This window comes from Macaca fascicularis, chromosome 7 (assembly GCF_037993035.2).
Source record: "Macaca fascicularis isolate 582-1 chromosome 7, T2T-MFA8v1.1".
NCBI classification, from domain to species: Eukaryota; Metazoa; Chordata; class Mammalia; order Primates; family Cercopithecidae; genus Macaca; species Macaca fascicularis.
The window spans coordinates 98,447,977-98,464,168 of record NC_088381.1 but is presented as its reverse complement, the minus strand read 5'-3'; the positions used below and the strand labels follow the sequence as shown (position 1 = coordinate 98,464,168).

At 37.5% G+C, this 16,192-nt stretch overlaps 1 protein-coding gene across 4 annotated transcripts in view; it reads right to left on the bottom strand.

The window, feature by feature from the left end:
- Nucleotides 1–16,192, bottom strand: part of SCFD1 (sec1 family domain containing 1) — a 104,263-nt gene that overhangs the window by 69,337 nt on the left and 18,734 nt on the right. For all 4 annotated transcript variants that reach the window (XR_012415697.1, XM_005561013.4, XM_005561015.4 and 1 more), the window contains 4 exons: nucleotides 14,113–14,202; nucleotides 7,776–7,831; nucleotides 6,713–6,798; nucleotides 3,558–3,657 (listed from right to left, as the gene is read on the bottom strand). Coding sequence is in view for 3 of the 4 variants with exons in the window: in XM_005561013.4 (XP_005561070.1) it covers nucleotides 3,558–3,657; nucleotides 6,713–6,798; nucleotides 7,776–7,831; nucleotides 14,113–14,202 (332 nt within the window). In the remaining variant the exon portion in view is untranslated. The remainder of the gene's footprint in view (nucleotides 1–3,557; nucleotides 3,658–6,712; nucleotides 6,799–7,775; nucleotides 7,832–14,112; nucleotides 14,203–16,192) is intronic.

The following is a 16,192-nucleotide window of genomic DNA, read 5'->3' as shown; positions in this document are numbered from 1 at the left end:
TCAGTGTTTTTAGATTGCCTTAACACCACCACTGGCAGGTGTGATGAGGTACCCGGAATCTGTATGCTATGCTCTTATTAAGACGCTCGCCCCTTGCTCCCACCCAACAGTAAGGGCCCCACCAACCAAATATGATTTGAGACTACCAATACTATCCTATTAATGCCCATTAATCCCTGTACAACTCTTTAACTCCCAAGCCCACTGAGACCCCATCTCCTATTCTTACCCTACTCTTGAAATACTGTCATCACTTCTGGAACCCACACTCAGTCATCAGCAAAATCTCCTATTCTGAACATCCTCTCTAAACTTTCCCCATTCTTTCTTGCTCTAATTGAACTCCAACTGGCTAACCCCTGCAGCCTTCTCAAATGGGAACATGATTTTTTTGTTTGTTTGTTTAACCTCTCACAGCTCATACCACTGGATCTGAGACTGGAATTAGGTATCTTCCTTGCTACTCCCAAACTCTTTACTTGCCCTCTTTCCTAAAACTACTCTAGCCCTGAAACTCGTATCATCAGCTTACTGTAACCATGGCTCTCAATTGGGCAATTTTGCCTCTTTCTGCCACCTGGGGTATAATTGGCGATGTGTGAAGACGTTTTGGTTGTCACAACTGAGGAAGTTCCACCGGAACCTAGAGAGTCAAGGCCAGGAATGATGCTAAGCATCCTACTATGCACAGGACAGCTCCCCCTGCCCTCCAACAAAGAATGATCAGGTTCACAATGTCAATAATGCCAAGGTTGAGAAATCCTGGCCTACCCTGCTCACTAATCCACCTGCAGGACACTCTTATCTCCTGCATCATTAACTTTGCTCTTTGGATCATTCCCATTAGTATACAAACATATTGTAATTTCCCTCATTTAAAAATATTTCCGTCCGGGCGCAGTGGCTCATGCTTGTAATCTCAGCATTTTGGGAGGCTGAGGACCAGACTTTTTTCCTGAACTCCAGACTCATGTAACTACCTACTCAACATTTACATTTTGATATCTTAATGGGCATCTCACTCTTCGAGACAGGGTCTTTACTCTGTCACCCAGGCGGGAGCACAGTGGTGTGATCACAGTTCACTGTAGTAGCCTCAACCTGCTGGGGATCAACTGATCCTCCCACCTCAGTCTCTTGAGTAGGTGTGCCACCACAACTCATTAATTTTTATTTTTTGTAAAGATGGTGCTTCCTTATGTTGCCAGGCTGGTCTTGAACTCCTGGGCCCAAGTGATCCTCCTGCCTTGGCCTCCCAAAGTGCTAAGAGTACGGGTATGAGCCACCATGCCTGGCTGGCATCTCATATTTAACATATCCAAAACTAAACATCTGATCTTCCCTGGGGAAACTGCCTTTTTCATCCCACTAAACAACAATGTCTTGCCATTTGCAAAGGCTAAAACCTTGGAGTCATCTTTGAGTTCTCTCTCTCTCTACATCTACCTCCCACATCTAACTCATCAGCAAATCCTATACTTTACAGTCAGTATCAAAATCACAGCACTTACCATTTCTGTTATGGTATAAGCCACTATCATCTCAGCTAAGATAACTGCAACAGCCTCCTAACTGATCTCCTTGCTCTTCCTGTGCCCCCAAGGAGTCCATTTTCAATATAACAGCTAGAGTGACAGTCTTAAAATGTATACCAGAATCCTATGTGGTTCCCCATTTCCATCAAATTAAAATCAATGTCCTTTCAATGGCCTTTACAATAATGATACAATTACATACTATAATCCCTAGAGTTCTGTATTATATTGCTTCCTGGGTCCTATTCAACCTTTTCTCCTTCTCTTCTCCCCCTGCCTCACTTCATTGTAGCCATCTGGCTGCCTTGCCACTTTCCAAACATATCAGGTATCCTTCTGCTTATGTTCTTTTCCCACATAGCTATATAATTCACTACCTTACCTCCTTTAGATCTTTACTCAAATGTCACTTTATCAGTGAGGTTTCCCCTGTTTTAAAATTTCACTCCTGTTCACCATTATCTGCTTTACTGTCCTTCAGGGTATCTTCCACCTTCTGAAATGCTGCAAGTTTATTTTATTTATTGCCTGTTTCCCCTACTAGAATGTAAGCTCTAGAAAGACAGAAAAGCTATTGTTTTTGTTACTACTGAAGCCGGGGTTTAGAAAGTGTGTTAAAGAGTAGGCACTCAAATATTGGTAGAATTGAATTCCTCCTCTCCCACCTCTTACTTGACCTCCTAAAGCCAGCTTCCATGTTCTACTACTTAGGGTTTAATCCAAGAGTCCCTTTGATTCTTCCTGCCCTCTCTACTGAACTAAAGCTGACTGCTATTTCTTTGACACTCATCCTAGAGTCATGGCATAGGAGAACTGCCAATTTCCATCAGTAATCCTAAATCTGATTTATTTAAATAAACACTTTTGAGCCAATAGCCAGGTTTTAAAGAAATAAACCAAATCATCTACTGCATGTCTTTCATTTCCTTTTTCTTTTTTAAGACTAGGTCTTGCTCTGTCACCCAGGCAGGAGTGCAGTGGCACAATCTTGGCTCATTGCAACCTCCACCTCCTCGGTTCAAGCAATTCTCAAGCCTCAGCCACCCAAATAGTTGGGATTACACACATGTGCCACCACGCTTGGCTAATTTTTGTATTTTCAATAGAGACAGGGTTTCGCCACGCTGGCCAGGCTGGTCTTTAGCTCCTGGTCTCATGTGATCCACCTGCCTTGGCCTCCCAAAGTGCTGGGATTATAGGCATGAGCCACTACACTCATTATTTCATTTCCTGTTTATATGACATTTTGGGCAATCTTTACAATCATGATATGATTATATAGTATAATCCCTAGAGTCCTGAGCTAGGAGTTAGTAAACTACAGTATTAGTTTTAACAAAGCCAATGATTTGAGTTCAAATTCTTTAATGTCTATCTATCAAATAGAGACTATTCTGGCCCTATTACATAGTGTCTCATAGAGAAATCATTCATGTAGCTATTTTCTTTCCATTGCCTTTGAAGATTGAAGCTGTGTTTTATTCACCTGTGTATGTCACATGCTAAACACAACATTTACCAGCTAAATTTACATATGCATAAATACAAATTTTTGCTATAAACATAAAATCAGATACGTGGGATTACTTCAGAAAACATATGGTATAACATAAAAAATACTATTTGTTTTTTTTAACATAAAATTAGGTTTAACTGATTGCCACAGAAAAGGGAGAAATTGTAGCTTTTCTCTTAAGGGAGAACACATTTATTTACTTATTCAGTTTGAAAATTAAAAATAAAACATGATAGTCCATTTTCTTCAATTGTTTTCTTTTCCATGGCCAACAAAAACACTACTTTACCCTATAAAGATCATAAATTTGAAACTTTAAACTTCAATGGTTCACTATTTTCCAGCATCCACGCCCAGTAATACCAAATCCCATCACTTGTTTTGTTCATAGGTCTCAGTTCCATCCTTCTCATTTTTGTTTCTGTAGCCATGATGTTAATTTTAAATTAAGGGGAATACTGCATGTTACTACATTTCAGTAATAAGTGCTGTATTTAGTCTCTTACCAGTACATCATGCACCAGTGCTTGATATGTCCAAGTATGATGTAAAGGAGTTGCCAAATCTATGTTTCTGTCAACAAGGACTAATAAGGGCCTTTGGAAGCTGTAAATATATATTAAAAAAAACAATTACATAACTCTTGATACCAGTGTATACATTTAAAATATTCTACTACTTTCCAGTATATGCCATTTTGATATGAATAATAGTATGCTAATATTGACAATTCATAATACTTTGTTTTTTAGTATATGTGCTGCTGAAGCAAGCACCACAATACTTTGCTTTTTGTTGAGACAGGGTCTTGCTCTGTCACCTAGGCTGGAGTGCAGTGGCGCAATCATAGCTAACTGCAGCCTTGAACTCCTGGGCTCAAGCAATCCTCCTGCCTCGGCTTCTGGAGTAGCTGGGACTACAGGCGTGCACCACCACACACCTGGCTATTTTTAAACATTTTTATAGAGATGGGGGAGGCTGGCTTTTAAAAAACAAATTTAACATTGTCACACAATTACAGTGATGCTTTGGACTACTTAGAGCCTGTGTATGATGCCAGATTACAAATTTTACTTAGGAAACTTTATTTTTTTTTTTTGAGACTCTGTCACCCAGGTTGAACTGTAGTGGCACAATCACAGGTCACTGCAGCCTTGACCTCCCAGGCTCAAGTAATCCTCCCACCTGAGCCTCCCAATTAGTTGAGACTCCAGGTGTACACCACCACTCTTGGCTAATTTAAAAATCTTTTTTTAGAGGTGGGGGCATCTAACCGCATTGACCAGGTTGGTCTTGAACTCCTAGGCTCAAGTGATCCTCCCACCTTGGCCTCCCAAAGTACTAGGATTACAGGCGTGAGTTATCATGCCCTGCCAGGAAACTTTAAGGAAAAAACTCTATGTAAATATTTCTATAGAATAAATTGTGTAGTTAGCAAAACAATAAGCTGCTTCTATTTAGATGTTTTTGACATTTTTGTAAAAAAGGCAGTAAGGAATAGTTATTGTCAGCTTCAGGGAAAACAAAGAGAGTAGGAGCTTATAAATTTACACAAATGTTTGACAGTTTCATAAATTATAATTTTTTCCCTATAAACACAAACTCAAAAAAGCAGACCCTGGAGTAGAGCCTCAAAAAACTCTATACCACTATAATATACAAAATGAAAACATAATGCCATAATGGTACCTAATTATATTATTATCCCCTTAACAGAGAAGGCATATGACACCTCGTGTACTGTTACTCCATTATTACAATTTAGATGTGAAATAAACTACTACCAAAAGCAAACTGAGGCACAGTCATCTGGTTACCATGTGTCTACATTAGTTTTAGAGATCTGCTTTGGAGGCACTATCATATCAAGAGTGCACACCACTTTTCAAAAGGCATCACTATCTGTTTACATGTTTCCTTTTGCCATAGACTCCTCATTATTTTAGTGACTCATTACACTGTTCTGGGTATAGGACAGTGGACTTTCCTAACTGCATTGACTCTGGGATAAAAAGTCAGAGTGGCACCCTCGCAATCTACTATGATTTATTACACCAGAGCTAGACGGAAGGTAAGGGAGGATGGCCTACCGCAGGGTTTCTTAACCCTAGCAGTACTGACATTTGGGGCTGGATAATTTCTTGTTATAGGGGGTTGTGGTGTGCATTATAGGATGTTTAGCAGCATCCTACAATGTATACTACAAGATTCTAGTAACACCTACCAGTTATGACAACCAAACATGTCTCCAGACATTACCAAATGGCTATGGGTGGGCAAAAACTGCTCTTAGTTGAAAATCACCAGCCTACAGTTGGATTCAAATGTATTTAACAATAGTCCAGCAAGGTTGTGACCACTAATGAAAATGATTAAGAAATACATCCAACAAGTTGAGAAACAAGATGCCCATATTATGATAATGTGAATAAATTTTAAAAAATTATCCAAATAAAACAGTGCCTTTATACTGGTTTCTAAGGCCTATACCAGAGAGCTATAAAAAGGGAACTATTAAGTAAGGTATGACACAGTGGTAGGTTCTGTTTAAAAAAAAAAAAAAATCAGATGAGAAATTGATGTTTTTCTTCTACCTAATGAGAAACATTTTGAAGAATATTTAAAACCAGCAATGAAATCATAGAACGATTTAAAATAACGTGGAAACTGAGACAGTTAACCAAACAATTGAAACACAGTGTTAGTGTGAACTCTGTATTACACAAGTAGTTTGTAAAGCTGTAGGAGACACCAGACTGACTTGAAATGAAGTCTACAGAAGGTTATTATGAAATTATTATTTCTAGTGGGCAGTTATTTCTCTGGGCATCTATTTATTCTCACAGGCTTTATTTATTAATTCATCTAAACTGGGGTTAAGAATTAATTTTCCAGAATATAATCTCTTCTTTATTTTTTTTATTTTTTATTTTTTTTTTTGAGACTGAGTCTTGCTCCGTCGCCCAGGCTGGAGTGCAGTGGCCAGATCTCAGCTCACTGCAAGCTCTGCCTCCCGGGTTTACGCCATTCTCCTGCCTCAGCCTCCGGAGTAGCTGGGACTACAGGCGCCCGCCACCTCGCCCGGCTAGTTTTTTGTATTTTTTAGTAGAGACGGGGTTTCACCGTGTTAGCCAGGATGGTCTCGATCTCCTGACCTTGTGATCCGCCCGTCTCAGCCTCCCAAAGTGCTGGGATTACAGGCTTGAGCCACCGCGCCCGGCTAATCTCTTCTTTAAATAATTCTCAGCCATTTGAGTGTGTTTCTTTACTTCTTTACTCCATTACTATTAACAATCAAAAGTTAAATATACTATAATGTATAGGGTTTTTAGCATTTCTATTGAATAATAAGCAGCCAAAAACATTGGCATTACTTACTCATGCTAGAAATGCTAACAATGATAAAAAGTTTTGCAAGTTTAGACTATTAGTATTTAAGTATAAAATGGAAATTAGATTAATAAAGGTAGAAACAGATACAAGTATTAGAAGTTTTTCACTCTGTGAAAAACTACCAAGCAGTTTAATAATTGAAAGAAAACGGCTTCTGACCTTCAAAGTCTTATACACAGAAAAATTTCTTATAGATGATAAAAGAACAGTAACAAAAAAACTCTACAAATATTTTTAAGCTTATAAGTATATTTAATAACAGTAATACCTGAATTGGCCAGCTCCAAGTGTATCACCTGTAAAAAGACTGTTTCTTGCATCTCTTAGATTTTCTCGAAGTTTCTTGTCTAGTTTCTGAAAAATAAAATTGTAGATTAACTCTTAACAGCTTCATGTAACTTTATGGAGGTTAATTCATAATGTGTTTTTAGTTTGATTACCAAGAAACTTGGAATTTCTTTACAAATAGCAAATCTAAAATCTAAATATTTTAGCTCCTTCTCACCACTTCAATATCATCGTAACTTGGACTTACAAAGATCAGTGCCTTTTCCACTGTGAGTCAGGCCTGATTTCACTAATAAGAACTTTACATTGACTAATTTTACTTTGGCTATGGGAAATGCTTTGCAGTGACAACCCACACTCTTTTCCCAAGCATGACTGTTTTATCAAGGAATGTGTCTATATGGAGAAAATGTTGACTTGGGTGGGTAGGAGTGAACAAAGTAGTGGTGAGTATAAGAAGCCTCAGAAGAGAAATGGAACGTATGGAAGAAGGCAGTCTTCCACCAGTCAGTAATTCACTTGGGCTAATAAAGTTCCAAAATACCTCCCTCTTTTTCAGTAATTCTATAATTTCTCTAATCCCTTACTCATTTCTTAATATTTAAAGCAAATTTATGAACACTTACTTTATACTTAATATTTTACTTCAATACAGTGGGATAGCAAAAAGCACTTCACCATTTTAAAAATGGTTATGATTAGTAATAAATATTTGCTAAATGAAGTTAAATATTAAATAATCTGGGGGATCAAATAAGTGTAAAATCCTGCTTGGTTAAATGAGGAATATACATTTTAGGTTTAAAAAAAGAAATAGGACTGGAATAGCACACTGGAGTAAATAATTTTACTTTCTCACGTGGAAGTAAACAATTACTTTTTATCTTTGGTGGAATCTCAATGTAATAAGATAAAAATATTTGCTATTGGTACTTACAACCAAGCAATCACATATTTAAATATTAACAAAACACTTGTGTTACTTGTGGAAAAACAATTCACACAATGTTATTTATCTCCACGTGATATATGCATGAACTTACCACTGCTACCATTTCTGCTGCTGTTCCTCTTGAACATCTGATTATAGGAACAGCCCCTATTTAAACAACAAATGTTAGAAATGATCTTGGCTCTTAATTAAAATAGATACTTATAAAATATAAAAATAACATGTGATAGATACATACAATTTCACGTTATATACATGATTTTATGTATTTATTTTTCCACTTTTTTTTAATTTAAAAAAATTAAAAAATATATTTAGGGGGTACAAGTACAGGTTTCTTACATGCATATATTGCATAGTGGTGAAGTCTGGGCTTTTAGTGCACCCATCATCCGAATAATGAACATTGTACTCAAAAGGTAATTTTTCAACCCTCCCCCCAACAAGCACACATAAAAGGATTTATAATTTCCCCTACAAGCTCACATAACAGATTTATAATTTTAAGGGTAAAAGCAAGTTTCAGAAATGAACCTTCCCATTAATAAAGAAAACAACAGGGAGTCAGAAGAAAACTACATGGAGCTGACCCATCAGTGTGACTGCATTTTTTCCAATGGATTGACTAAATCAGTATTTTCATCTCCCACAGGCAGTTTCGTTTCTTTTCTTTTTTCTTTCTTTTTTTTTTGAGACGGGGTGTCACTCTGTCACCCAGGCTAGGAGGCTGGAGTGTGGTGGTGCAATCATGGCTAGCCTTGACCTGCTGGGCTCAAACCATCCTCCCCCTCAGCCTCCTGAGTAGTTGGGACTGCAGGCACAGGCCACCAAGCCTGGCTACTTTGGCAAAACTCTGTCCCTACAAAAATTGCAAAAGCTCAGTGCCTTTTCTACTGTGAGTCAGGCCTGATTTCACTAATAAGAACTTTCTGGGCATGGTGGTGTGTGCCTGTGGTCCCAGCAACTGGAAAGGTTGAGGTGGGAGAATCACCTGAGCCTGGAAAATCTGAGGCTGCAGTGAGTCACGATCACACCACTGTACTCCGGCCTGGGCATCAGAGTGAGACTCTATGTCAGAAATTTTTTTTCTCTGTGCTGTCCAGGCTGGTCTGAGTTTAAGTGATCCTGCTACCTCAACCACCTAAAATGCTGGAATAATAGGTGTGAGCCTCTGCACCTGGCCTAGGCAGTTTCAATACATAAGCTTACTCTACTCACAGGACTCACATTAATTTGACTTAAAAGAAAAGAATGAAAAGAGCTTAGCTAATTTAGCAATTTGGGGACTGCTAGTTTTTGTTTATTTTACGAATTGACAATAAAATACTGTAGTTTTTTTATAAATACCAATTTAAATAATAGAAAATACATTATTCATATAGGTTGAAATCCTAAATATAAAGTTCAATTGCACTGAAAATCTCATAAGACAAACTGAGAACACTGTAATATTTATATGCTGAAATTGTCCATTTTATATTCTATAGGAAATATCAGTCAATTGCAAAAGTAAAAACACAAAATAGCAAATTTTTCAAAACTGTGTTTTCTTTTGACAGCAAAAGTTATGTTTGTAATAAAAAATTTAAATAACATTAGAAATGTATAAACTTAACCCTCTTGATTCCAGCCCTCACAAATAACCCCCATTAGAATTAGAAATGGATGCCTCCATGTTGTTTTCTACATATAGTCTAATAAGTGCATGTATATATGTAAAAAAACAAAAATAAGATAGTATATATACTGTTCTAAAACTTGTTTTTCCCCATGTAACAATTTAGTGTTGACATCCTTCTATGTCAGATTGGCAATAATTTCAATTTCTCCTTTGAAAAATAAATCACTGGCTAGGCATGGTGGCATATGCCTGTAATCCCAGAACTTTGGGAGGCTGGGGCGGGCAGATCACCTGAGGTCAGGAGTTCGAGACCAGCCTGGCCAACATGGTGAAACCCCGTCTCTGCTAAAAATACAAAAATTATCCAGGCATGGTGAAGCATGCCTATAATCCCAGCTACTCGGGAGGCTGAGGCAGGAGAATCGCTTGAACCCGGGGGGTGAAGGTTGCAGTGCAACCTCCCTAGCATTTGGCAAAATTTTACAGACTCTGTAGGGTGACAAAATAGAAATAAAATTATGTCTGTTTAACACTAAAAGTTGTATACATGTGCTTTCTTTATATAATATAAACAACAACAACAACAACCCATGTGAGGGCAATGAAGGCAGTTCAAAGCAGGCAGAAACCGGAGGGGTTAACTCTTGAAAGAAGAGAATCACATAAAGTAATATATATTTTTAACCAGCTTTTCTCCTGAGGGTACTTGACACATTACACGGCACACAGGAGAAAGAACTCAAGCAGAAAACAGGAAAATTACTGAGCTGAAGAATCAAAGACTGGAGCTCAGGGCTGGAAATTAAGGGAAAAAAAAATCCCTGAGAAGAGGGAGTCATACAATTTGCATATAAATTCTCTACATGTCTAAATATTGTCTAAATCTTAAGAATATACATGGTAGCTCTTTTTTTTTTTTTTTTTTGGTGACATAGAGATTTTATTAATCTAGTGAGAGGATCATTTTAACAAAAGGGTTTCAAGTGTCTAAAAAATTAAAATTGCAATTAGGCTTTTAAACTGATCCATTAGAGATAGTAAAGCACAAAGTCATATATTAGATACTAAACACAAGTAATTTTAGACAATCTACATCAGTGCTTTACATTTTGAATCAAGAAAACCAGAAGTTGTTTCTTTGAAAGGATAAACAAGATAGGTAGACCACTAGTTAGGTCAACAAAGAAAAAAAGAGAGACAATCCAAATAAACACAATGAGAAATGACAAGGGCAACATTATCAACAACCCCACAGAAATATAAAAAACCCTCAGAGACTATTACAAACACCTCTATGAACACAAACTAGAAAACCTAACAGAAATGTATAAATTTCTGGAAACATACAACCTGCCAAGATTTAACAAGGAAGAAACTGAAGTTCTGGAATAACAAATTCCAAAACTGAATCAGTAAGAAAAAACCTACGAACCAGAAAAAGCCCTGGACCAGATGGATTCACAGTCAAATTCTAACAGATATATAAAGAAGAGCTGGTACCAATACTACTATTATTCCAAAAAATCGAGGAGGAGGGACTCTTCCCTAACTCATTCAATGAGGCCAGTATCATTCTCATACCAAAACCTAGCAGAGACTAAACAAAAAAATAAAACTTCACTCTGATACCCCTGATGAATCCAGGTGCAACAACCTTCAACAGAATATTAGCAAACTGAATCCAAAAAAAATGAATCCACCATGATCAAGTAGGCTTTATTCCCAGGATGCAAGGTTGATTCAATACATGCAAATCAGTATATGTGCTTCACTACATAAAAAGAACTAAAAACAAAAACCATATGATCACCTTAATAGACACGGAAAAGGCTTTTGAAAAAATTCACCATCACTTTATTTAAAAAACCCCCAGCTGGGCGTGGTGGCTCACGTCTGTAATCCCAGCACTTTGGGAGGCCGAGGCAGGTGGAACACGAGGTCAAGAGATTGAGACCATCCTGACCAACATGGTGAAAGCTCGTCTCTACTAAAAATACAAAAATTAGCTGGGCATGGTGGCGTGTGCCTGTAGTCCCAGTTACTCGGGAGGCTGAGGCAGGAGAACCGACTGAACCCAGGAGGCGGAGGTTGCAGTGAGCCAAGGTTGTGCCACTGCATTGCAGCCTAGCAACAGAGCGAGACTTCATCTAAAACAAACAAACAAACAAACAATAAAACCACCCTCAACAAATCAGGCAATGAAGAAATATACCTCAAAATAATAGGAGCAATCTATGACAAACACACAGCCAACGTCATAATAAATGGGCAAAAGCTGTAAGCATTCCCCCTGAGAACTTGAATAAGACAAGGACACCCACTCCCATTTAACATAGTACTGGAAGTCGTAGCCAAAGCAATCAGGCAAGAGAAAGAAATAAAAGACATTCTAATAGAAAGAGAGGAAGTCATACTATCTCTTTGCAGGCTATGTTACCTTATACCCCACAAATTCCATATTCTCTGCCCAAAGGCTCCCACAACTAATAAGCAGCTTCAGTAAAGTTTCAGGATGCAAAAGTCAATGTACAAACACTAGGAGCATTTCTATACCCCAACAATATCCAAGCTGACAGCCAAATCAAAAATGCAATCCCATTCACAATAGCCACGAAAAGAATAAAATACCTAGGAATACAGCTAATTAGGAAGGTGAAAGAGCTCTACAACAAGAATTACAAAACGAAAAGAAATCAGAGATGACACAAACAAATGGAAAAATATTCCATGTTCATGGATAAGAAGACTCAATATTAAAATGGCCATACTGCCAAAGCAATTTACAAATTCAGTGCTATTCCTACCAAACTACCAATGTCAGTTTTCACAGAATTAGAAAAAATTTTTCTAAAAGTCATACAGAACCAAAAAAGAGCCTGAAGAGCCAAAGCAAATCTAAGCAAAAAGAACAAAGCTGGGAGCATTACACATCCTGACTTCAAAGTATACTACTACACGGTTTTTACTGTAGTAACCAAAACAGCATGGTACAAAAACACACACACAGACCAGTGGGACAGGTTAGAGAACCCAGAAATAAAGCCCCACACCTACAACCATTTGATCTTCGATAATGTTGATAATAACAAGCAATAGGGAAAGAACTCCCTACTCAGTAAGTGGTGCTGGGATAACTCCCTATTCAGTAAGTGGTGCTACCTGTATGCAGGAGATTAAAACTGAACCCCTTCCTTTCACCATATACAAAAATAAACTCAAAATGGACTAAAGACTTAAATGTAAGACCTCAAACTATAAAAATCCTAGAAGAAAACCTAGACACCATTCTGAACACAGGCCTTGGCAAAGACTTCATGTTGAAGTCTCCAAAAACAACCAGAAAACCAAAACAGACAAATTGGACCTAATTAAACTAAAGAGCTTCTGCAGAGCAAAAGAAACTATCAGCAAAGTGAATGGACAACCTACAGAATGGGAGAAAATATTTGCGAACTATGCATCCAACAGAATTTATAAGGAACTTAAACAAATTGACAAGCAAAAACAAACAACCCCATCAAAAAATGGCCAAAGGACATGAACAGACACTTCTCAAGGAAAAAAAAAAAAAAAAAAAAAAAGGGACATACGTGGCCAGCAAGCATATGAAAAAAAGCTCAATATCACTAATCATTAGAGAAATGAAAATTAAAACCACAATGAGTTACCATCTCACATCAGTCAGGTCTATTATTAAAAGTCAAAAAATAATAGATGTTGGTGAGGTTACAGAGGAAAGGGAACACTTATACATTGTTGGTGGGAATGTAAATTAGTTGAGCCACTGAGGAAAGCAATTTGAAGGCTTCTCAAAGAACTTAGAACTACCATTTGACTCAGCAATCCCATTACTGGGTATACAGCCAAAAGAACATAAATTATTCTATGAAAAAGACACATCTACCCATATGTTCATTGCAGTAATATTCACAATAGCAAAGACATGGAATCAACCTAGATGCCTATCAAGGGTGGATTGGATAAAGAATTTGTGATACATATACATCATGGAATACTACAGAGTCATAAAAAAGAGTGAAATCATATGCTTAGCAGCAACATAGATATAACTAGAGGCCATTATTCTAAGGGAATTAACAGAAACAGAAAACAAAATACCCCATGTTCTCACTTGTAAGTGGGAGCTAAACAAAAAGAAAAGACACAAAGATGACAATAACAGACATTGGGGTCAACCTGAGCAGGGAGGATGAGGGTCAAAAAACTCCCTATCAGGTACCATACCCATAGCCTGGGTGACAAATTCATTTGTACACCAAACCCTAGTGATATGCAATTTACCCCTGTAACAAACTTGCACATGTATCTCCCAAACCTAAAAGTTGAAAATAAGAAAAAAAAATTAAAAATAAATTTTGAAGGTGTAGGTAGATTAGTATTATATACATAAAGTTTTCTGGAGCCTTGGGCATCTGAACTTAACAGTTAACAAACATTTATTTCTCTATTTAGAAATGTGTTTGAAATTTTTAATAATGAAATATTAAAAGAAAATTAACAGGCACATAGGTGGTGAAGTCACCACCAAGGCATTCAAATATAGCAGAAAATTATAATTACCAAAGACATCTAAAATGACAACTCAAAAGATCTGCTAAATGTTAAGAGAACCACATCAAGTTATTGGAAGTATGTTTTTATATACTATTGAATATATATTTTACTCCACTCGAGAACCTCTAGAGATCCAGGTAAGTGAGAAAGAATCACATTACAGTGTAACACATTAAAATTACTTGTTAAACAATTTACTTTGAAAAATAACCATAAAGACTGGAAAACTTACCCAGAGTAACAAAAAAGCAGAAGAGGCTGTCAACTATAGTGTCCATAACAGTTTCCATTTCCGTGTCTGTGATATCTGGCCTGTTAATGGCTAAAATGACATAGGAAAAGGAGAAATCATTGAGCCAAACTTATGCCTCATCTTTATGAAACTCCTAAAATTATTACTAAACTCTTAAGTGATACACAATAAAACTCAGTTAGCGAAATCTTTTTGGTTTAAACTTTTTTTTTTTTTTTGAGACGGGATCTTGCTCTGTCACCCAGGAGGGAGTGCAGAGGCATGATCATGGCTTACTGTAGCCTCCTGGGCTCAAGTGATCTTCCCATCTCAGCCTTCAGAGTAGCTGGGACCACAGGCACATGCCACCACGCCCTGCTAATTAAACAATTTTTTTTGTAGAGATGGGTCTCCCTATGTTGCCCAGGCTGGTCTTGAACTCCTGGGCTCAAGCGACCCTCCTACCTTGGCCTCCCAAAGGGCTGGGATTATAGGCATGAGCCACCACACCCTGCCTGCTTTAAACTTCTTTTAAGTGAACAAATATCTGTTAAAAATTATACCACCTCAAAGAGAAAAATAACCACAACAAACTACCTTAATATCAGAGATCAGGAGACTACTAATAAGAAAAACAACCCCACGATGTAAACTAACAAAATTTTTGCCAGAGCAAACAGGAAAATAAATATCATATTCCATAGTTTTATTCATAAACACCAGATTGCCTCAAGAAACTACTGATTCTGTTACCCAACTACAGCCAGAAAAGGAAATGCAAGTAAATTATGGCACAACCAACATCGCATATCATTTTCTTTATATTAAGTTATACAAATTTCTCTTCTGATCTACAAGAGTATACATAAGTAGTTCCCAAACTTTACTAAGAATCACTCAGGGAATATGGGGAAAAACTCTCCGGAAGTTTTTAAAAATTAAAGATTCTTATCCCTTTCCTTTAGGGATTCTGTATGGATATGAATAATTCTAAAAAACCTGTAATTTTGAGGCTGGGCATGGTGGCTCACACCTGTAATCCCAGTACTCTGGGAGGCTGAGGTGGGCAGATCATCTAAGGTAAGGAGTTTGAGACTAGCCTGACTAACATGGTGAAACTGTCTCTACTAAAAACACAAAAATTAGCCAGGTGTGGTGGCACACGCCTGTAATCCCAGCTACTTGGGAGGCTGAGGCAGGAGGATCACTCGAACCTGGGAGACAGAGGTTGCAGTGAGCTGAGATCACACCACTGCACTCCAGCCTAGGCGACAGAGCAAGACTCTGTTTGGGGGTGGGGGGAACCACCTATAATGTTGACAAGCACCTTAGGCAATTCTAATGCAAATAGGCCTTGGGGCTAGGCTTTAAGAAACATTGCTGTGTAGACTGTCTTTGACAAAGACCTTGACTGACTTATCTTCCTCTCACAATATCAAGGCCCAGCATCTGATGAAGTAGATCAATAACTATATGTTGAAAGATTGTCTAAACTATTATTTACAAAGTATTTTTAATGTCCCAATATCCTGAAAGTGAAAACACATATAAAATTTAATACCACTTGTGGTTACCATAAGAGGAAAGCAGACTTCAACTGGATAACTCCAATTATCTATAGAAAGCCTGGCCCACCCAGACAACACATAAAAGAATTCAATCAGACAACACACAAAAGAATTCAATCAAGCAACACAGAATCTAAAAGAAGGAAATGGGCCCTTACTCAGGTGTTGCAAATACCATCTATTTCAATCAGATGAAATAAATATCATAAAGGATACAATTTGCATTATGTGCATTCAGGGGATAGCAATTCAAGGAAACACACCCAATTCATTTTATTAATCAGTGGCACAAGTGATCTGTAGACACTTCAAACCTTTTAGTTAAATCACTAGTACATTTTTGTTAATTACTGGCACTAGAAAAATCTACATGGAAGCATCCAGCCCTTGAGTCCTAGTGCCACATTTCTGAATGAAAAGTAACCCTAACAGTCATAAACTGCTAATCAATAACCTCACCTCAACTTGAGGTAATGGCTTGCTTTGTCTAAGATAGTAGTCTTAGTTTGACT